Source organism: Trachinotus anak, unplaced genomic scaffold (assembly GCF_046630095.1).
Source record: "Trachinotus anak isolate AG129_WGS33_773 ecotype Australia unplaced genomic scaffold, CSIRO_AGI_Tana_v1 ptg000032l, whole genome shotgun sequence".
NCBI lineage: Eukaryota > Metazoa > Chordata > Actinopteri > Carangiformes > Carangidae > Trachinotus > Trachinotus anak.
Genome location: NW_027273883.1, coordinates 4,591,448 through 4,615,000, shown reverse-complemented (window position 1 = coordinate 4,615,000; position 23,553 = coordinate 4,591,448). Strand labels below are relative to the sequence as shown.

Here is a 23,553-nt window from a genome sequence, read left to right as displayed (position 1 = left end):
AGGTTTGCCTGTTTGCCCGCTCACCTCAAAAGTTCCAGCTTTTAGGAGGCTGACTTGGTCGTGCTCGGGGAGGTCGCGGAAGCCCGGGATCCTCTTTGCGAACTCGACCACCTCCCGCACGGCAGGGGTGAAGCTCATGGAGAACTCCTCCCAGATCTCCTGGCTTGGCTTGTGGGGGTCCACATAGGGCGAGGTGTTCATCGGACAGACCTGGAAAAACACGAAGACAGACGGTTAATCAGGGAGGGGGATCGAATGCCTTTCTAGCTTTTAGCTTCCACTGGCTCTCTGGAATTTCACAAATGGAAAAGATAAATGACTCACCAGGTGTGCTCTTTTATTCACACAGCTGGATGGTCCACTGTAACCACTTGAGGCAGTTTGTGTGCTCAGTCCATGCTGTCTTTGGCTGTCTTCTGATGGTTCACAGCTGGGGGCGCTGCTGAGCTGCTGCTGAGGCTGCTGCTGGTAAACTCCCCTCTCCTCTCTATAAGCAACGTTGGTGACGTGTTGGCTGTTGCTGTAAGGACTGTGCTGGAAACCTCCCACAACTGCACTGTTGTTCCAGCAGTTCCAGCTCTCCTGCTGCTCCTCCATCCGGGTGTCACACCCCGTCTCCAGGGCGACTGCGACCGGCGAGGGCGAGACCTGGCCTTGTCTCGGTGACCTCTGCTGGCTGAACGCTAAGGCATCTTGGTGCTGCCTGCTCGTCATGACGACGGCCTCATCCTCGCCGCTGTCTGATGCGCAGGAGGAGGCAGAGCTGGAGTTGGTGTCCATGGAAACCACAGACTCTGAGTCCTGCGGGCACTGCGGCGAAGAAGGGTTGGAGCATGATGGGGAATCGGAAGCAGAGGAGGAAGAGGAGGAGGGCGAGGAGCTGGCATCGCTGCTCAGGGCCTCCATGGGCAGCGGGGGGCTCTGGTGGCCGTGCAGCATGCTGTGCAGCTGGCTGTTGTTGCTCATCATGTTGTTCATGGCGTTCTGCATCTCCAGCAACATCCTCTGCTTTTCCCTCTTGGGGATGCGGCCAAATCGGACAGCTAAGAGTGAAATGACAGCCATTAGATCAGATAGTAAGATTAGCAATACTTAAAAATTAGCACCAAAAAAGGAAAATGCTTCAGAGGAAGTGCTCCAGTCAGCTGGTGTTCTGTACTTTCTGATTTAACTGTATGTTAATAAACTAAACAAACCACTAGCTGAAAGTAATCTAAATGCTCACCATCTCTGGACATGCCAACAGCCAGACACTTCTTGAACCGACACTGCTGGCAGCGGTTCCTGTTGATCCTCATGATGGTGCAGTTCTCCATCTTAAGACACTTCTTGTACTGGATATTCTGCTGGATGCTTCTCCTGAAGAAGCCCTGAGGAACCACAAGACCCACATGAGGAACATTAGCCATTTGTGCGTGAGTACTCAGTGCGAGGATATGAATCAAACTTGCAGGAAAGCAACACTTCATTCCAGGAACTTGTCCCACCTTGCAGCCCTCACAAGCGTGCACGCCATAGTGGAAGCCCGAGGCCACATCTCCGCACACCTTGCACAACAGCACCATACCGTTGATCTCTGCAGAAACAAAAGACACGCGGTGATTCATGTGCACCGGATCATCTATGCAACATATTTCTCAATGTCGACGTGATTCAGTAACGACAAGACCCTGATGCTGTGCTTACTGGTGATGCTGCTCTTGGCAGACGTGGAGGAGCGCCCGGCCTTCTCCATGCCGTGACTGCGCGGGTGCCCGTTCTTGGCCGGTGGAGCGATGTCCACCACCATGCCCACGGCCCTGCTGGGCAGTGAGGGCCGGGACAGAGTAGGTGATGTCGACAGGAAGCCACTGCTGGGGCTGCCGCTCATGCAGGACTCTGGGCTGGAGGCAGAGCCAGAGGAAATATAGGCAATCACGCCTCCTGCGGAGAGGGAGAGACGGTGACATGTTATAGAGGGTAAATTAACTCCAAGGCGGAAAAGAGTTTTTTTCCTTTTCTTCAAAGCATCTTTTAATGAAAAAACATACCTAGTAGTTGCTACATCTAATGACACTGTACTTAGGCTTTGTCATTAATTGCATATAATGGGACATTACAGACATTTACACTCATCCTGTTGCTTTAAGCGAACACACAATCTCGGGACATGTGTTCTTATTTTCATGTGACTCTGCTTCTAAGAAATGAAAAGCACGCAGGCATAGCAACAACCACATCAAGATATGAAGTGTGTGTTTTTTTTTTTAACCCTACTACGTGTCAAGCTTGTCAGAGTCGATGTGAGCCAGAGACAATAACAGGAATTGTTAAAGTGTAAACCGCGGTAATAAAAAAAAAAAAAAAACTTGTTTTGTGTGCCAAACAAACACACTCATGGCAGTACAGTGAGTACAGGTACCTCTGACACGCCCAGACTGCATACGAGTCGAGCATGTGCGAGTGTTTCCTGGTTGGTTTATTCACTGCTGTGATTGACCTGCTTTATCACCCCCGATGCTTATTGGTTGGATAACACCGTTACATAACATGCCTGGGTCTCTATGCTATGGGAGTGTGCCCCGCTGACTTGACGACCAGACAGGGTCACCGAAACACTGGAGTAACATAACAGTCGTAGAAACAAAGGAAAGGGAAAACATCCAGCACCGGGTTACATAATGACACGTTTGGTCAGAAAACAGATCTGGTGACCGCTCTGTCACAAGAATTTGGAATTGAAAGTTTTAGTGGATGCACAGACAGAAGGTCGAGAGCCTGCGGCCACGTTACGAAACTGAGGAAGTGTGAAAGATCTTTTTGAAAAACTTTGGGATAACCCAAGTGATAAAAGCAAAGAACACCTTCGATTAGCTTTCGGAGTAGAAATCGTTACTGAATAACATTTCAGGCTTTAATAAACAGATAAACACTCAGCTGAACAACAGAAAAATCATCTGAAACTATTTTGATCCTTCAAGTCAAAAGCACAGATGTTATCTGGTTGCAGCTTCTCCAGTGTGAGGCTTTTCTGTCCGTCTCTGTTTCTCACAGTAAAGTGAACGAGGGTCAAACAAAACGAGATGTTTAAAAATGTCACCTTGGACTCTGGGAAACTGGGACAGAGCATTTCTCACTATTTTCTGACCTTTTGTTGATCGATTCACTGAGAATGAAGCTGAAAATAACCTCGACTGTCGCTGCCCTCTTAATGAATGTTGCTTAAGTGACATTACACGTTTGATGAACTGCTCCAGTGACTCCCCCGAGTGAAACAGAGTTAAAGCCAGTGAGCTGAGGCTGAATTCCAGGCCAAAAATAAATAAACAAAAATAAATAAATAAATAACGTTGACGCAGAAAACGCATCTTTGTTTTGTGTAAAAGCTTTAGTGTGTGTTTTCTTCCTTCATTAACTCTTAAAGGGCCAGAGCAGATGATGATGATGATGATGATGATTATCTAACCTCGACCAATCACGACGCTTCCCTTCCAGGGCCCACCCACACGTGGACCTGTCATGTATTTCTGTGAAAGCGAAGCGCGAGGAGGAGACGCGCAGAAACTAGGTCACCCACTAGCTCGCGCCCCTCTCTCGCCTCACGTGTACCCTGCGGTCCGGCCTCGCGCCGCGGGGGGAGCGGATTATGCAACGTGCCGCGTCACGGGGTGCGCTCCGGCCAATGGGAGACGAGTCCCCGCCAAGCGTGCGTTCGAAATGGAACGCCCCTCGGCCAATCAGAGGCGTGTTCCGCGGAGCGTGTACACACACGGGCACATGGCGAGGCCACGCTGTCCATGTGAGCGGGGAAGTGGAACACTGTTGTTGTGTCAAGTGTAAATGTAGCGGAGCCGCAGCGCCGCTCCGGCCCCCCCTAACCCCCTCCTGACCCCCCCGCTGCACGGTGACACGGCTACATCCGCGGGGTTTGTTTTAAATACACTGTAGCCACACGGCGAGTCCACACAAATATTATTATTATTATTATTATTATTATCTTTTTTAAATGTATACATTGTTTTCCTGGTGACTCGTGTGTGAGTGTGATGCTACAGCGCAGTCAGATAATAATCCAAACACATTCATCTGCGTTCATTCATTTCTAAAATAATAATACAACTCTTTTTTGTGTAATCGAGTCACAAATACATTTTTATGGCATTTTCTTAACTCTGTGCCCCGATGACTTCAGCAGCCTCTTCATTACCACTAAGACAAAAAGGTATCATCTAACAGTAAATGTCTGAATCAGTACTAAGGGGGGGGCATCCACACAGGACAGACCGTTTCCCTCAACCTTACAAACAAACAGTCTGCACAGTGCATGGCACACACACACGAGCAGCCTGGCACCCCTCTGTTTCATGCAGACATCACAACAGAAACACTGTCCTCTTACCAGGCTTGGCTGTCCCGACGTCCTCAGGCATCTCCGACCAGCAGATATTTCACTAAACTCGACTGTCGACCACGACTTCTGCCGCTTGAAACCACGGAGAGGGGGGGGGGGGGGGGAGACTAAACTCGACCGTGTGCAAGCGAAACGAGTTGAAAAATGGTTCTGAAGCGCATATCAGGAAGCGACTTCTAGAAATAAGCCTCGGGTCCAAGTCGGTGACTCACGAGAGATCGACTCAACCAGCGTTTACTGTCCGAGAGAGACGAGCTTGAGTCCGTGCACAGCCGAAGCGGAGGAACTCCCCCCTCTTGTTGTGTGTGACTGCGGTTCGTCAGGAGAACTGAATGTTCTCAGTAGTGGGCTCGCCCATGTGACCCGCAGCGGCCACGCCTCTCCGCCCGGCCTGCGAGAGCTACTTTAACCCAGTGACACACTTTCAGGACGGCGGGGAGGCGGAGCCGAGCGGCCCGTCGACGTAACAGCGGAACGGTAGCACGGCGGTCACGTTGCACGGCACAACGTGAAGGGAGAAGCCCGGACGGCTCCGTGCAGCCGGGCCCCGTGCAGAGGCGTGCTGCCGGTGGACGGTCGGGTCCTGCAGGTTCCAGTCTGCAGCGCCCCCCCCCCCCCCGGCAGTCCGATGCAAGCTGCAACAGGCCCCCCTGCGTACCTGTGCTCCAAAGTATTTTCCATGTAATGCTACTGCATAGTACTCCACTGCTCCTGAGGGAAATGTGCATTTATTCCACAGCCGTACTTCAATAACAACAATAATAACCTTCTCTTGTGGAGGACTTCTCAAACTGCTTCAAACATTTCAGCAAATTCAAATCAAAACCCTAAGATAAAAAACATTATATCAATTCCACCTCTTACAGTGAAGTGACTTGTATCATCAGCTTATAAAATTATACATTGTTATGAATTAAAATATCTATAAAATAGATTAGTTAACCTGCACTGGTCATCCAGCTGCAACATTAAAAGGCTCCTTAATTCATCAGGAATAGTAAATCCAGTAGACCATCATAATATACACTGACAGGGGTCATCCAGCATAACCAGTGCTTAATGGTATTCCATCATCAGTAATAACATTCAGTGGCCACTTTATAAGGTACACCTGTACAGTCTAATCCAATCCAATCCAGTCTGTTTTGCTAATGTTCACTTTTTTTGACATTGACAAATTCATTCATTCATTTGTTTTAAAATAATTAAATAACCAAATGTAAAAATGACAGTTCATGATTTGAAAGGTGTGTAATACAATTCCAAAATGTGCATTAAGAAATAAGGCAACAATCAAATATAAAATAACAATTTGATATCCCATCACACTTTGTGTTATTCTGTCATAATCTATTCGTACAAATAATAAGTACAGGACTGTCTCAGAAAATTAGAATATTGTGATAAAGTTCTTTATTTTCTGTAATGCAATTAAAAAAACAAAAATGTCATACATTCTGGATTCATTACAAATCAACTGAAATATTGCAAGCCTTTTATTATTTTAATATTGCTGATTATGGCATACAGCTTAAGAAAACTCAAATATCCTATCTCAAAAAATTAGAATATTTCCTCAGACCAAGTAAAAAAAAAAAGATTTATAACAGCAAAACAAAATCAAACATTTGAAAATGTCCATTAATGCACTCAGTACTTGGTTGGGAATCCTTTTGCACGGATTACTGCATCAATGCGGCGTGGCATGGAGGCAATCAGCCTGTGGCATTGCTGAGGTGTTAGGGATGCCCAGGATGCTTCAATAGCGGCCTTTAGCTCATTTGCATTGTTGGGTCTGGTGTCTTTCTGCTCCTTCTTCACAATACCCCACAAATTCTCTATGGGGTTCAGGTCAGGGGAATTGGCAGGCCAATCGAGGACAGTAATGCCATGGTCAGTACACCATCTACTGGTGGTTTTGGCACTGTGGGCAGGTGCCAGATCATGCTGGAAAATGAAATCATCATCTCCATAGAGCTTTTCAGCAGACGGAAGCATGTAGTGCTCTAAAATCTCTTGGTACACAGCTGCATTTACTCTGGACTTGATGAAACACAGTGGACCAACACCAGCAGCTGACATGGCTCCCCAAACCATCGCTGACTGTGGGAACTTCACACTGGATTTCAAGCAACTTGGATTTTGCTCCTCTCCAGCCTTTCTCCAGACTCTAGCGCCTTGACTTCCAAATGACATACAAAACTTGCTTTCGTCTGAAAAGAGGACTTTGGACCACTCTGCAACTGTCCAGTGCTTCTTTTCCCTAGCCCAAGTCAGACGCTTCTTCCGTTGTCTTGAGTTCAGAAGTGGCTTGACCATGGGAATACGGCTATTGTAGCCCATTTCCCGGACACGTCTGTGAACAGTGGCTTTTGATACCTGGACTCCAGCTTCAGTCCACTGTCTTTGAAGCTCCCCCAAATTCTGGAAGCGACTCTTCTTCACAATGCTGTTAAGGCTGCGGTCATCTCTCTTGGTTGTGCAGCGTTTCCTGCCACATTTCCCCCTTCCAACAGACTTTTTGTGGATGTGCTTTGAAACTGCACTCTGTGAACAGCTTGCTCTTTGAGAAATTTCTTTTTGTGTCTTACCCTCCTGATGGAGGGTGTCAATGATGGTCCTCTGGACAGCAGTCAGATCAGCAGTCTTCCCCATACTTGTGATTTAGTTTACTGAACCAAGCTGAGTGTTTTTCAAGGCTCAGGAAACCCTTGCAGGTGTTCCGAGTTAATTAGACGATTCAAGTGATTAGTTGAATACCCTACTAGTATACTTTTTCATGATATTCTAATATTTTGAGATAGGATATTTGAGTTTTCTTAAGCTGTATGCCATAATCAGCAATATTAAAATAATAAAAGGCTTGCAATATTTCAGTTGATTTGTAATGAATCCAGAATGTATGACATTTTTGTTTTTTTAATTGCATTACAGAAAATAAAGAACTTTATCACAATATTCTAATTTTCTGAGACAGTCCTGTATGTATATGTGTATTTGTACATGCATACAGTAGGAGTATGTTTTGTAAATGTCTGTATACATATACACATGCATATATATGCAGTACTATAAGAATTGATACATGTGTAAATGATATGATTACTATAAATACGTTAGTTATGCAAATATATGAATTGCTAAAAAAGGGTAGGCCTGATAAAAAGTCCCTTTTGTTTATTTCCTTTATGATATTATAGCACTATTTTGTCGCCATATAAGTACTTTCTGTTTTCAGTTTTTATTTATTTTAACCCACAGACCAAAATAAAGATCAATTCATATAATTTTTACTGGTTAGTATTATTTACTCAAAGGTTTGTCTTCCTACAGGGAAACCAGACATTAACACATTACAATACTATGCAGTCTAGTGTAATACCACAAAGGCCAATACCTCCCTTGACACAAAAAGTCTGAACAAAGCAGCATGTCTGGATTCACAGAGATTTGTGTCAGCTTAAGGATGCAGCCATACTCACTTCAGCTTATATCAGCTTTTTGTGAAATGTTTTCTGTGCCAATAATATGTAATAATATATAAATAATATGTTAAACAACCAACAAAATTCAAATAATAAAAGACAGATGAGTCGGAAAAGCACAACCAGTTTGTCATCTGCGTTTGTACAAAAAATGCATTTCAGTTTCAGGTTAATATACAATGCTGGTGATGGCTTATATCTTATTTATATTGGATACTTGGAATTGTACAGTTTGCATTTCCTGATAACTTCAACAGGAAGGAGTATTTAGCAATCATTGCGTAGGCCTCTTTTACATTTAAGCGCTGAGGAACATCCCAGCCCACAGTTCCTTTGAATGTCTCTCACTGACAATAGATGACACCTACACGGAATCATAGGACTTACATTGAAGATTCTGACAATCATCTGCACAAAAACAGCCTTCTTCGTAAACTCATCTTCTACGGAGTGAAGTGAAATTTTACAGTCATTTCCTCAAGCCTCATGGAAGTCCCCGAAAATCCCCTACTGATCAAATATTTCATGATTTGCTGATCAAAAGACCTACAGGTGTTGAGGCTAAAAACTAGGCCAAATTGCAATGAAAGTGTTTAAAGACATCAAGATTACATATAACCAGTTTAAACACATAAAGCCATTTTGCAGCTAGTGCATCTTTATGGACTATGTGGGTGGTTCGATCATTCCTTCAGATTTGACTGAATCACCCAAATCTGGATGTAGCTTTGCAAACACAGACCAGTATGAGCTGCAGGGAGCTATATGAGAGCTGAATCATGAGGTCACAAGTTAAATTTTTTCAATACTTGAGTTGAAGGCCCACAGAGGTGCCACCATGTTGATAGACTCTGACAGACTACTGTTATGTGATGGATTGGCTAAGCATTTGATTGGTATTTGAAAAATGCATTATTTTTTCACTGTGATTTTAATTATGTTCTGAAAAAAACATCAGTTGTACTTTGGCTAGGCGTCTGTTTACTTTTTGATCAAAGCTATCGCTGTCATCTGACAGACAACTCTTGACCCTCCAAATATCGGATCACTTACGAAACCACAGTGTTACAATCAAGAGTACTATCAAAACAACTGATTACTACTCTTAGTGCCCTATTTTTAGTATAATTAGTAGCTCACATCGTAGGTGGTTGGAACACTATGTGCCTGACATATAGTGTCTACAGAAAGTGGGTGTACACATTATAATAAGTGAAAAATAATTTGTGTGCAATGTATTAAAAATGAATTAGTGAAATTCCTGGTTTAAGTGATCAGGTCCTTATTATAAACTTGCTCAGGTTGAAACAATCAACGTCTAGATCAATCACCAGGCTAACTGCCCAATCTGTCATCAACTGGTTTTGATTACTTCAGAATAAAACCAGCTGTTTATTGAAGATCTATATCTCTAGCAGTGATTCAGCATAGTGGGATAATGTTGTAGAAAGGCACAATGCAGGAGAAGGCTAGAAAGGGCTTTACTATCCCTCTGGGCACCGTTGAGAGCATCATTAAGGAGTGTAAAGCACATGGCACCACCAACACCCCACCTAGATCGGACTGTCTGTCCAAACTGGACGTCAGAGCCGGGATGATATTGATCACAGCAGCTACTAAGAGGCCAAGGGCAACTTTGAAGGAGTTACAAGTCTTTAAGGCTGGGACTAGTTGGTCTGTGCATGTGACAGCAATCCCACAAGCTTTACACTAAGCTGGCCTTGTATTGCAGGGTGGCAAGGAAGAAGCCTGCGCCACACACAGCTTTGTTTACGCTATGCAGAAACACCCCTGGCACATGCTGTTCCCATGTGCAACCTCATTTTAATTACTTGTAATAAAGTGACAGTTATCATTTATTGTATCATAAATCTCTCTAACCTCCCGGGCATTGTAAATCTCACAGGCTGAACCAAAATGTGAATGAGTGATTTAAATGTAAATGATTAACACTTATACTTACTGATCCAAGGAATTTGCTTTGTCAAGTTTGGGATTTGTTCTTGCATGTGCACAACACCGGCTGTGGAATAGTGAACTATTAAGTTTGGCTGCTTTCTTTTTCTGTGAAAAAAATATACTGGGTTCTTTTTTTAAGAAGCCCGCTTATAAAAAAAGATGGAGAACAGAGAGAGCCAATCCTTTCGTCAGTGTTAAAAAACTTTGTGTACTACTAGCAGTTGTACAAAGTGAGAGTGTATTTATTTCCCAGTTTCAGCTGTGTGGCCAGAGTTCAAGCCTCAGTGGAATGGTTCACTCTTGGCAGGACATAAGATCATCAAGACCACGTCAGCCATAGAAGTATTTTCAGAGCTGAAGACTGAAACACAGTTCCAGAGAGTTTATACTTCAAGTCAGTGCATAACACCAGCCTGATGGTAAATATTACACGCTTCCTTATTTGTGTTGGTGAATGTTTAACAGATGTTACTTGACTTAAATGAACTTCCTGTGTGCAATTAAACAGGGATTGGCTTACATATATATTTAGCTGTGTGTGACAGCTGTTTATGTTTTTATTGCTGCAAAATGTTTTGATGATGCACCCTTGGCCTTGATAAAGGATTTTGAAGGATAAGGCTGTCTGTCTCTTTTCAGTACCCTGACTACAGCACCTAGTCCAAAGCCAATTCATTCCTGCTGAAGATATAAATCTTTAAAAACACATCACAAATATGTAATTTAAATTTTCAAAATTCTTTGGTCGTGTCCTTAAACAGCTGGGCACTGTAGTTTCTGGCAAATGTTACTCGAAGAGGGGTAAGGCGTGTGTTTGTTGGGGACTATTTTCAGCCACAGATTCTGTGTCCCAGTGGGTATTTAAAGCAGCAGGATGGCGTGTGTGGAGTGAACCAAAATAAACTACAGACATCGTAATGAAGTGGTACTGTGTGACTCATTGATGTGTTATTAGTTTTTGTAATGGAGCTCTACGGTGCAGAAAGATAAGCTGCATCAGGCTTCGGTATGTTTTTTCCTTGGGTTCGTTGACAGTAAGAAAAATACAGAATATCACCAGGCTTATTCTCAAGCCTCCATTTACGGAGATTTATCACCGTAGTTTGAGAGATAAACTATAAAGCAGAGGATCCAGTCAGACTGCATGAATACTGCTCATTTAGTGAAGACTGACTGAGCAACATTTGGCCTAACACTTCATTTTCACACCACAGAGCTTTCTATATAGCACCTCTCATACTGTATATAACCAGGTGGTCTGGGACTTCAGCTGCATCTCAGTTGGTTCCTCTTAAACCGTCTATACTTATGTTACATGTTACAGTTGTTTTAAATATCAAAATCTACCTTCTTTAAAAAATAAGAGAAATGAGTTATACGAGTTGGTGTATCTGCTCTGCGATAGTCATAAATGTTATTGCAACTTCTCCGGCTGAATGAGGTTAGGAGTAGATATGTATCTGTTCTCAAGGCTTTGATGGTTTATCTTTATTTTGCAGTGCTGCATTATCGACAACTTTGCCTTTGTAGCAATTTCCTGACGGTTCAGCTTCTGGTTAGTCTGAGACGTACAAAATCAACTGCATCAAATCTTCAGAAAAAAAAAAGACGAATAATTACCAATATCTTACAGACAACACACGGTTATAAATGTACGTGGGTCTTACCCTACAGAACAAAGGCCAGAGTCCAGTGCAGTCAGAAAGAAAGAGCAGTAATTTACCAACACACTCAGAAAATAGTTGGGTTTTCTTTTGCTGTAGCTGCCCTACATGATGCGGGAAAGGTTGGATGAAATGTCACTCTAACATTAAATGCCTTCAGGCGTTATATTTCTGCAGCAAATCCAACCCCTTCACTGATACTGTGTGAAAGGGGTCACAAAGAAGGATTATGATGTTATATGGTCCATGGTAGAAACTGGAACATGGAGGGAAGTATAGAGCTGTTGCTGGTTGTTACCTGGTTACCAGGTATTCAGCTAAATTAGTAATCCTGCTTTGTGAGACAGCTGTGCCCCCACAGGTGACGGCTTATAGTGACTAAAAACCGATGTGGAAAAAATAGTAACACTGTGTGAAGAGTTTTGTCTGATGTTTTCCATTAGTTTGAACTCTCTCTCCCAACCTAACTCTCACTGTTTACATGAGGCTTAAGAAAGTGTTTGAACCACTTACACATCGCAGACATGTGGTACTGTAGATGTAGCCAGAATATGAAATAAGGAAAATGTTACAAAACAAAATGTTGAGACAAACTTAACAAAACAAAAACTTAAACACTGAATAAATGGTTTATAACAAAATTTGGTTATAAGCAGATGTGAGGATGTGAGTGTTCAAAACATGTACAGTATAATGTATAGTATTTTATAACTTCTATGAGGATATTTTATTACAACTGCTGTTTCATTATCTGTTAATAAAGGAGTAATAGTTGGCAAACATTTAAAAACACATGCGAGTACTTACAATTACATTACAGTGTGTTTCAAACTATATATTAAATCTTTATATACTGTGTGGAAATGCTAAATACATGATAACTATCACCAAACAGGGTCCCAAATGTACTCGCAATTATTTAGTGGTCAACATCATATTACAGTCCTCATTAAGTTCTACTTATCATTTGGAAATGTGGTTTTCAAGTGTTCTCAGTATTATCATTAGTGATTACTGGCAATTCTTCCAGCAGGCCTGAATCCACCCTTCAATTAACAATGTACAAAAAAAACAACAAAGAAAAAAGGAGGCAGGCAAGACTTCCTTTCCATTGTTCCTTTATTACCATTTTTGAGGAGATAACTTAATCAGGAAGCAAAAAATATACCAGACAATAAAGTACTAAAAATCTGAGATAGAAATAACCCCCCCAACACAAACCACCCCTCCTCCCCCACCCCTCCTCCCTCTGCCGTCCTCTGTGGGTTTATGTGGCGTATCGCTTTGTCCACTGTTTGGCTGTTCGGTCATGTTCCGCTCTGTTAGTCGTGTACTGGGTGGCAATGCTTCCCACCAGGGGATCAGCTGAACGGAAAAAACAAAAATAAAACGGTTTCAGGTTAAGTTTGCATGTAGAAAAAGAGAGAACACAGACCCTTAAGGGCTTATAAATGTGCCTCGTGAATTTGCATTTTCACCTTCACCTTGTATGAAATTCTCATTGACAGCGCTAAGAAATGATTTTAGGTGCATAGGTAAAGATTTTGTCTTGTTTTAAAATATTTTAAGATTTTACTACTGATTCCACTACCACAATTTACCCGCTTCAAAATCAGTGTTTGAAGAATGCCTTTAATTGATGTTTTAAACACTGCAGAGTAATATAAACATTCTTGAGCGGAATCAGACAGTTGAGTCCTGACACAATCTTTTATCACAGCAGTGCTCTGATGTCAGAGCAAATGAAGTGAGTGAAGTGAGGAACTAACTTCTGCCTGTGGCCCCAAGTGGCTGGTAAAATGGAAAAACTCCCTGGCGGTTTTCACTCTTACGAATACACTAATAAACTAGAATAAGATGTCCAGATGACGCTGGGTTTCCTGCCAAGGTGTCAGAGCCGACAGGACTTACCAGCATTTAAGAGGCAGGAGTTTCAGATCCCTGTTCTTTAGTAATACCCTGCAAATGCTGTTCAGGTGTCATATAATGAGAAAGGGGATTGAAGTCACATCTGAGACTGCACCTCAGCCTGAACACTTCTCCTGTCCCCCTAAAATCTGACTGGTAACAGAAATATCACACCTGGAACAGTTAACTACTGAGCTGTCACTCAACACAACGTTGATGCAGCACTTCAGTGACTGTGAAAGTAAGTTTAGTTTAACTTCTTTATCCAGGCTTCACTAACACACCGGTCTATGTGTTCTTGACTTACCTGGGTTACAGTCTGTGAGCAGGGAGCAGATAGACAGCAGCACCTTGGAGATGGTGAGGGCGGGGCTCCAGTTGTCCTTCAGGATGTCCAGGCAGATCACCCCCTGACTGTTGATGTTGCAGTGATAGATCCTCGTACGAAATGTTACCTGCAGACACAAAAACAATGCAGTTCAGGGTCAGGACGGAGTAGTGTTTCTTAATACTGTTAATGTTAATCTCAGATTAAACCCAAACAAAAAGTGGAGCTGCAACTTTCCATTATTTACATCTATTAATCTGCTGATTATTTTCATGATTATTCAATTAATGATTTGGTCTCTGAAACATAATTATAATAATAATAATAATAATAATATTAAGTTTAAATACAGTACAAACTAAAGAGGGGATAATAATATAAACATTAAATTAATAGTTTGTGTTGAGTCAAGACAGTCTGAGTCAAGACTGGACTGTGGTTCAGTCATGCAGGAACACTGATCTTGCAACCTACAATACAGTACAGTATGTTTACTCTGCAGGACACAAAAGCCCTCTGGTGGCAGAAAAGAGGAACTTCAAACTGCTAGGAAATCCCATCTTGATATCGGTCAAGTGTTGTGATTTGTGGTTTCACAGAAAAAAACAATTACTAAGAACCAGCAACACTTCTCATTAATTCATCAGTACATTGTCCAGAAGTGAAAGCATTGCTGTACTTACAGTAAATGCACTGAAGCAACACTAAAAACTAAGTTATTTGTGAAAAAGTGAGCTGTGGAAAACCTCAGCTGAAGTTAGGTATTTTTTTAATTTGTAAGTCTGCATGAAGCATCAAAGCTGCAGATACTTTTCAGAAGAGTGGCCTGTACACTTATTTTTTAAATTTCCTCTTTTTTTCTCTACCTTCACAAGGCCATTTCCTGCTGAGGTTTTCACTGTAAACCAAACTTTCCATTCACATACACACAAGACCAAATATGTATTCTGGCTGTTAGACAGCTGAGAAATATATAAGGTCTACAGAGTTTGCTTTAGTGCAAAACAACCAGCAGAACAAATTCCCCAATACAAAAATATTGTGTTACGCTTCCTTTCTTTGTGTTATTCTTTCATGTTGTTTTTACATCCTCCTGATTTTTTTGCGTTTATTGTTGTTCAGACTAATATCTCCATTTTCATTAAAACCATTGTTTGATCCCACTGGAAATGAGCCTATATAAAACAAACTACAGTGTCTTTAACATCAGAGTTTTCATTGCCACCAAAATGACCATATTTGTTGCTTGATTGGTCCGAATAATCCTGTGGGTACAAACAAATGAACTTCTATCCATCTAGTCATTTGTGTAGACTGTGGGAAGTACAGTCCACTGAATGTCTAACTACAGTTTACAGACAAAGCAGTAATCGGCTGAAAAACAAACAAGATTAGAGATTTCTTATTATGAAGGCCCAGGACATCAATTACAGGGTTTCTGCAGACCTTTTAATACCACATAGAATTGAATACCATAGAACTAATGTTACTGTGTCCAGCAGGCAAGAAGAAAATACTCAATACCTTTGTCAATAAATTTTTAAGCCTCTCTATACCCTGAAAGGTCTTTCTGTTTTCTTCAGGGAACTGAATTCAGTGCTTTTAAAGAATCTTAAAGACCTGCACATGCCCTGCAATAAACGAGAAGAAAAAGAATTTACTGGGTTAATGGGTTTTCTTATTAGGGCCGAGTGTGATATTGTTGTTGTTTGTTGACAATATAATAATTAAAAAAAATAAAAATAAAAAATAAGACGTGTCTTTAAAGTAACATTTTTCAAAGCCCCATGTAAAAAAACAAAACAAAACAAAAAAGGTTTCATATACAGTGTAATAATAATAATAATAAAGATTTCTGCAGAATAAAGTTACATTTTCTTCTGAATACTTACCTCTTGCATTACTATGTAAATCTACTAAATGCAACTGTAAAGCGTTCTTTAATCCACTCGTCTGGTTGTTGTTTTAGAGCCAAGTGAGGACACATTAGTTTGTATCCTTTGCAGAATGTCTGCATGGTTTTATATCTTATGGTATTATAAACCACTGTGCGGCGTTTTGGTGTCTGATTTAAAATCATGATTCTGTCACTGGACAAACACAGCTCCTTGCATTGTTTTAACACAGGGCTGTTTTCTTTGTGTGGGGTGAACTAAAAAGACATGGTTCTACAAATACCAGTACCTTGGGGGGTTTGAAGGGGTAGTCAGGCGTAAAGGCGATGTCCAGGAAGAAGACGCCTCCCTCATACACAGAGCCCGGTGGTCCCAGGATGGTCGACCTCCACTCATAGATGTTGTCTCCTTTTGGGCCAGCACTGCAGACAGAAACATCACATTCTCTTACAGCTGCACAGTTGCTTGGAAAAAAGACAGCACAACATCACATCCATACAGGGAATCAGTTCTCTGAATCCACCACCTACAAATCATCATTTCCTTGTTATTTTCCTTAAAAATACTACAGACCGACGCACTGTCTCCTCAGTGATTCTGAGGAAGAAAAACAACACAAGGGAAAACTTACACAAAGAAAATCTCATCTACAAACAAAAAAATGCACAAGCAAAAAAAAAAGCAGAAAAGACAGAGGAAAAAAGGACACCCACACACTGAGGAAGTGTGACAATACATCAGTGTAGATTAAGTGTTGCTGCCGTTCCTTCAAATAAACACAACTGGAGTACGTGGGTGTTGTACTTTCTTTCTCTTCTTTCTAAATGAAAACTGACTATAGATGCGACTTTCATTCAAGATCTGATCTTCGTGTCACTTATGGGAAATTCCACCAAAATAAACACTTCATTCAGCAGGAGTAGATGCTGCATGACACATTTCCACAAAAGGGAAAAGCTAAAAGCACCTGTAACAGTCAAATTCCCCATGTCTTTAACTAATAATTCCAATGTGGATGTAAAACACATTAACACTGATACATTTCTGCAGAGTGGCAGTAGCAGTCACAACAATTTCAGTATATTTTCTCTTTAAAAGTGAAGTGGTGAAAGTTCCTTTTCCCTTGTGCATCGTTCAGAAGATGCTTCACTTCAAAGCAAATCCCCAGTGATGTGTCTATGTGTCATGATCTGTAATCTGCATTGATTTTTCCTCAGAGCAGCCCAGCCTTTATCCGTCTCACATGCAGAATGTGGTGTTGAACCCCCTTGGGGGTCCACGAGTACAAGACGTAACAGTATTGATCCAAAACTCCTGGGGGCGGGTGGGGGCAGATGTTGTGCTCTTCTGTGCGGTTTTGATCAACGTTAACACGGACGTTTGGCAGAGTTTCAGAACCAACTTTGACACTGAAAAATCGATCCAGAGATTTTGGGCTGGTTTGGGCTAATTAACTGGGAGTTAAAAGACGAGACTGGGAATGTGACAGAGGAAAACTTTCACTTTATCTGCATTTCTGATGAAGGGTCACAAGACTGATACAGGATCAGCTCATTTGGGTATCAAATAGGATAAATGTTGTCTGATGTACATCCATTACAGCTATGACTAAAGCTCCTTTGATAAATCAAAAACAGTGTGCTGCATGATCTCAGTGCAGGTGGACACCAGTCGTGACTTCACTATGAAACATTCAAGATGGAGACTTTTTGTTTTAAAATCTGACTGTAATGTTTTAACTTAAAGAGTTGGCAGGATGGGAGTTGCAGAGCTAATTACAATACAAAAACTCAACAGTCTCTCAGAGACAGGAAGTATTTTGTTTAATGAGATGGATTAATTTCATATGGAGCTGGGATGAGTAATTATTTAAATCATCAAGAAAACATTAACTGTCTATTCAGATCACTGTAAAATTTATATCTTTGGGTTCTGGACTGTTGGTCCAAAACGAGACATCTGAAGACATCACTTTGGGCTCTGGGAAACAGTGATATTTTTTATAATGATATAATATATAATGATATTGTTTTCTAAATGATTAATTGAGAAAATAATCAGCAGATTGATGAAAAATGAAAAGAATCATTAGATGCAACTCTAGTTTCATCCAATAAATAAAAAAACTGCACCACACCCTATTGTCTGAAACAGATTTTCTTTGGATAAAGTGGAGAAAAGTCTGAAAGAAAACGTAGAATTCATGACTTCACTTCCTTTAGTATAAAAATAAAGACATGCTACATTCCTCTTTATGAATGAAGTTATGTTTGAGCATATTTTCACATTCTGAACAATAAAGTAATTACATTTGATGCATTACAATATAATATGAGGTACACAATTAATCACGGCCTTAAAGCCATCATGTGCTGAGGCAGGGTGTATTTTAAGCTGTCACACTTCAGTGTTGTAATTAGGTTGTCCACCATGAATTTTCAGTTACACTAACTTTCAGCTGCAGTCATCCAACCTTAATCCACCATTTAAGACATTAGTTTAACAAAAAACATAAATGTCAAAAGGAAATTGACTAAGATCTTAACAGGGCTTGCTGTTTCCTGTCTCAAAGCTATCAATAAACAGAAAACTTAAAGATACTCAGAAGATATTATACGAAAGTTAGAAATTTTGTGCTGCTTCTGAGCAATGGAAATGTTGAATGAAAACCAACAGAAAAAATAGTAAAAAAAAAAACACTTAACAATAATAATAGATTGCTGCAATCTTCCAATTTACAACGACTGAAATGATAAACCGAAACACACTTTTCAAAACCTTTGTGCTATGTGTTAAACTAAAACATTTGTTCATGGCAGGTGTTTCCCTGCAGTAAACTAACAGCTTGATTTTTTTTTTTTTTTATTATTAAACAGATCACCTTTCAAATTTAGGCTGGTTGCCTGTGGCGCGGCAGGTAGAGAGAAGGAAACAAAATTTCACAGTTTTTGTCTGGTGCTAGTTTTCCCACCCAGAATCAGCCTGAGAAGTTGCTGTTCTTATACAGGAGAAAAGTCTAAAGAAAAGCAGCAGCAGTGACGACACAAACTTCAAAGTAGAAGCACTGTGGTTTTAAGGCTGTGACTGTGAATAAATGCCACCTTTTCTTTCATTTAGCAGCAAATGTCCAGACAGTGTTCATTTCTGTAGATGGTCTGTGGCCTGAGGTTTCTTGTTTGATCTACTAAGCCATGATGGGAGAGACGCCTCTTTTTTCTTCACTCCTTTCTCTGGGAGGTCAGAGGTCACGCTCAGCTGCAGAACAGCAGCCTGGAGCACCGAGGGCTTCAGTGTTTTGCCTCAGGGCACTGCAGGAGGGAGGAGGCCTGCTGCAATGGGAGCGTGAGCCCAGACCATCCAGTTTTAAGGATAGTCTTTCTAACTATAACAGTATAGTGCAGCTGCAGAAGAGCCAGACATACTTAAGTATTAAGTCTTAATGTGAAACACCATGAGTTTAGGGCTGCAGCTAATGCTTATGTTCACTATCAATTCATCTGCAGATTAGGTTTCTAAAAAAATCGATTTTGTCTATAGAATTTCAGAAAATAGTGAAAATTTCCCATCACAATTTCCCAGAATCCCAAATAACAGATTATTTGTTTTGTCAAAAACCCCAAAATATCTACTTTATTATCACATAAGACAAAGTAAAGAAGAAAATACTCTCATTAGTCAAGCTGGAACCATCAAGTGTTTGCATTTGTACTTGAAAATATGATTATTTGATTATCAGGGAAGTTCCTGGTTCATTTTCTGCCAATCCACTGACTGATTAATCCTCTCAGGTCTCACTTATAAGTCGCTTTGGATAAAAGCGTCTGCCAAATGGGTAAATGTAAATGAAAACCTAACCCCACCCTTTTCTTGAAATGTCTACTTTTAGTTCTATATCAAGCCACCATCTTACACCAACTATGTGTGACATGCACTTCCAGTATGTGGGTAGAAGTGATGCACAGATTGATACCGCCCTCACTAAACAGATCAGGCATGATCACAGTCAGTAGGAAAAGTAGGTATCAGATGAGGCTGAGATCACAACAAATGGTATCCATACAAAAATAGTGGGATCAGTGTATTCCTAATGGCTACACCACTGAACAGAAAACTAATAGACTTTAAGCAAAGGGCGAAACTCACCTGCAGTTTGGCGGAGGGTCCAGTGTGATGTCAGCCAGCTCTTTCTGAATCCTGCACATAAGAAAGAATCAAAATCAGTCTCTGAAGAATCACATCATTCCCCAGGGAAAACACATGATTATCACAATAACGTCAGAAGATGCCCTTCACCCATGAGAGAAAGAAAATAAGGAAACTGTTTCTATCACTTCAAATCCATCTCTGTTCTTCTGGACATTATTATGAAACATGATTTACAATGTGGATTACTTACTCCATCAGTGATTACTGTATTTTCTGCTATTGTGCAAACAGCGAAGAATGATTGTGAAAGTAAGTTATAATGAGTATGAGTGTATGAGAAATGTTCTGTTTTTTTTCCAGTAGAGAAAAAGGGAAGCTTTGTGTCACTTACTATAAACACTGCATATCTTGTGACTGTGTAGATTATGGTCTATTGTAGCTGCTTGAAGAAGAAATTATCATGTGTTTCTCATCTGTACCCAAATTTTTTCTGATATGACTGCTGAACGATGATGCAAAGAGGAAACGCTGGAGAACACAGCTTGCTCTTCTGAAATGCACCACTGACCACTCAGGCCTCTGATTTCCAGCTGAAATGGAAGTATCTCACTGTGGCGTCACATCTGCCTTTACTCCTTTATTACTAATCACTATACATTTTAATTTTTACCTTTTGGCGCTGGTGGAAAGCAGCTTGGAGGTCTTGCTCATGCTGGCTTTGCTCTCCCGTTTCTTCTTGCAAGGTGTGTCCCTTTGTCTTGTTTGGCTGGAGGAAGGCGGCGAAGAGGAAGAGCTGGTGCTGGCACGTGAATCCTCATCCGACATACCGGTTTGGATTGAAGAAGAGCCGGACCCTGCAAAATAAATACAACATAACTAAATAAGTTATCTACTTAAAACCACAGGTGCAAGAGGTGCAGCAGTTTTCACTTTAATTTATAACCAAGGCAGAAGCAAAGTGGCCAAAACAGCTGATATGTTTTTTTAACTGACAAGCAACTTTTGCTATTTAGAAAAAAATCACTTTCATATTTTCATAAGAAACCACTGGTGACCTGCCACAGTAGCTCATACATTATGAACAGATTGGGCACCCCTGGGCTAATTACACTTTTGCTGATTTTTGAAGTGAAAAGGTGTAAATCAAATGTTAACACAATGTTACCTTTTATTTCTTGAATTTAAAAATAGAAAAAGATTATCAATTGTGGCATGCACAGAATTTGGGCACCTTGTCCGCACCAAGTAACCGCCTCTTTGGCAGATACCACAGCTTGCACACACTTTTTGCAGCAGCTAATGTCTTTCTATTTTCAATGTAGGAATTTTGACCTACTCTTTCTACAGATCATTTTAAGTGCTGAGATTTTTTTTTGGCTGTCTTGCTTCACACCAGGATTAGGTAATCATCTATGTCTTCAAACTGTCATTGGCAATGATTTCCGTCCAGTCTCCTCTGGTGGTGGAATGCAGGTTAGGGTGGGGTAACTGTCTCTGTCATCACATATTTTAAATGTCAATATAGCTGATATGATGGCACGGCTGCTGCTATTAACCCATATTTTGGTTCATTTTATAAGACAATGCCGTGATCATAAAAATATATAGTCTGTGTGCAGCAACAGCTGAATTGAGTTTTCTGCCACCACACTACTCCCTTTTCCTCTCCTCCTGTGTGGATGTCTCTCTTTTTTTACATATGAACGTTAGCTCCGCAGTGCATGACTGAAAACTGTAGACAATTACAACCATTTCCTGTATATACTCTCACAAGTGACTTTCAGGCTTCAAACAGAGACATGAGATGGCCCTGCAGCATGAGACTCGGTTTTGTGCCAAGAGGTGATCATCCACCAGAAACTGACTGCCGTCCACAGGAGCACACGCAGCCTTTAAAGGATGCATCACCCAGTTCATACACGCCTGCAGCTGTTTTTAATCAGGATCGAACCGTCATACAGCCACAGCGGCGCTTAGACATAGCAAAGCTGAGAAAAGAACCACGGTCACATGTGGCTCATGGACCCAGTGGACACACACACACACACACACACACACACACACACACACACACACACACACACACACACACACACACACACACACACACACTTTGGCTGTACTCTGGGTCTCGTCAGATTACACAGTGCAGTTGTCATAATTGTCAAATGCAAAAGGGAGCTCAAAGAGCTTGCTCTACATCAAGGAGCTGATTGACTGACTTGTGCTGACTGAAAGCTTCAGTTTACGTTTAAGTATTTATGGTCAATTTTTGATGTTCGCTTTTGATCATTGTCCTGTAGAAACCAGCCTCTTTTCAGCTGAAGTTTGGTGATTGACTGCATGAAAGCATCCAGGATTTACTAATATTTATAACTGCAATATATTCTGTTAAAGATCTGCAATATCATTGTTCCAGGCAGCTGATGTTGTAAAATTCATATGGGCCTTAAATAAATAGGATATCATCAATTCATACTTGTAACCATGCATTTAATGATTAATGAATGACATTATTAGGAATTCATCCGGGGAAGAGTGACAAAAGTGTTATGTAAATGCCAAAAAATGAAGCACTTGTTAAATAACGCTTGGCCTTATCATCCCTGTTTGTTTTCACTTTTGGTCGGCAAACAGGAATTTAATTGTCCTGTGTCATATTAAACACATATTAAACTCAGTCCGGAGTTTAACTTCACCAGGTATTTACAGTCTGCTCGTGAAAACAGACTCTTGTTTACCTTAAACATCTGAATGAAGGGGAAGCGGTTATCATTGCTGTTGTTATTATCACTGTGTCAATAACAGAACTATGTATATAAAGTCACAATTTAGCTGTTTTTTTTTCCCGGTAAACTACATTCACACTCATCTGTTCAACTGTATGTGTGGGAGGGGGCGCTAACAAAGCTGTTTTAACGTTAGCTTACGTTTCCGTGACGGTGGACGAACTGCCGTTAGCCGACGAGCTAGCTAGGTGCACAGTTAACCATTTCACAACTCAAGCTAAGGCTGCTATGTTTTTTATTAAATGCTAATAAATTTACATTTATTTAGTTCATCGTGGCGGTGAGACATCAGTACTCACAGGTTGTGCTGCCTGCTAAGCCTTGCCCCCCCCCCCCCCCCTCAACTCCAACACTCAGGCCCAACGACTTCACGGCTCAGGCTACTGCTTGGTGCAGCATTGGGGGTGGGTGGTGGTGGTGGTGGTGGTGGGGGGGCAAACCTGCTTGATAAGCATCCCTTTCAAGTGAGCAGATAACCGGGTGAAACCGTGATAGAAATTACGACGTGGGTTGTCTCGGTTATTCCACACAACAGCGTGGCTGCGTGGATGAAATCCGAGCACACAGAAGATTTATCTCAAGGCGAAACGCGACAACCCAACATTTAACGCTAAGACACTAGCTAGGAACCTCTCCGCTCCATTACATAGCCGGAGCCCGTTTTCCGTGCGACCGACTCACCGCCGCCGTCTTGTTTGTTTTCTCGTCTTTTCGGCGTGTGTGTACCGACGAACCGACCGTGGACCCCGCCTGAAAACACCCACGGGCAGCGGACCCATTCGTGTACTTTGACTACACGGTGAAATATCGGCTTGAAATCGCACATTTTGCTCGCTGTTAAAACTTACCCAGTCTATTGTGTCTGGACCTCCGCCACAGTCTCGGCTGGCTGGTGCCTGTCGCCCTCTGCGGAACGGAAGTAGCCTACCGCGGCTGCAGTGGGCTGAACAGCACCGGTCCTACTCTGGAAACAGCACAGCCCTACAACA

The 23,553-nt window shown here is 41.5% G+C and overlaps 2 protein-coding genes across 3 annotated transcripts in view; both read right to left on the bottom strand.

Moving 5' to 3' along the window:
* The window catches only part of nr1d2a (nuclear receptor subfamily 1, group D, member 2a), a 6,236-nt gene extending 1,537 nt beyond the window's left edge, over window positions 1-4,699 (bottom strand). Inside the window, exons 1-6 of the mRNA XM_071469488.1 lie at window positions 4,379-4,699; window positions 1,687-1,923; window positions 1,488-1,576; window positions 1,226-1,370; window positions 325-1,043; window positions 25-210 (exon numbers count right to left, since the gene is read on the bottom strand). Of these exons, the coding sequence (XP_071325589.1) occupies window positions 25-210; window positions 325-1,043; window positions 1,226-1,370; window positions 1,488-1,576; window positions 1,687-1,923; window positions 4,379-4,409 (1,407 nt within the window). The 5' untranslated portion in view covers window positions 4,410-4,699. The remainder of the gene's footprint in view (window positions 1-24; window positions 211-324; window positions 1,044-1,225; window positions 1,371-1,487; window positions 1,577-1,686; window positions 1,924-4,378) is intronic.
* A 7,900-nt stretch (window positions 4,700-12,599) lies between these two features.
* LOC139613056 (ubiquitin-conjugating enzyme E2 E1-like) lies at window positions 12,600-23,553 on the bottom strand. Of its 2 annotated transcripts, none has more exons than XM_071469367.1 (6): window positions 23,413-23,553; window positions 20,446-20,629; window positions 19,773-19,823; window positions 15,919-16,051; window positions 13,714-13,861; window positions 12,600-12,863 (listed from the first exon to the last, which is right to left on the bottom strand). In XM_071469367.1, the coding sequence occupies exons 2-6, from the start codon at window positions 20,598-20,600 to the stop codon at window positions 12,766-12,768; spliced, it is 585 nt and encodes a 194-aa protein (XP_071325468.1). In that variant the 5' UTR covers window positions 20,601-20,629; window positions 23,413-23,553; the 3' UTR covers window positions 12,600-12,765. The 2 variants fall into 2 exon arrangements, with proteins under 2 accessions (XP_071325468.1, XP_071325467.1); XM_071469366.1 differs by lacking the exon at window positions 23,413-23,553 and adding an exon at window positions 23,246-23,406.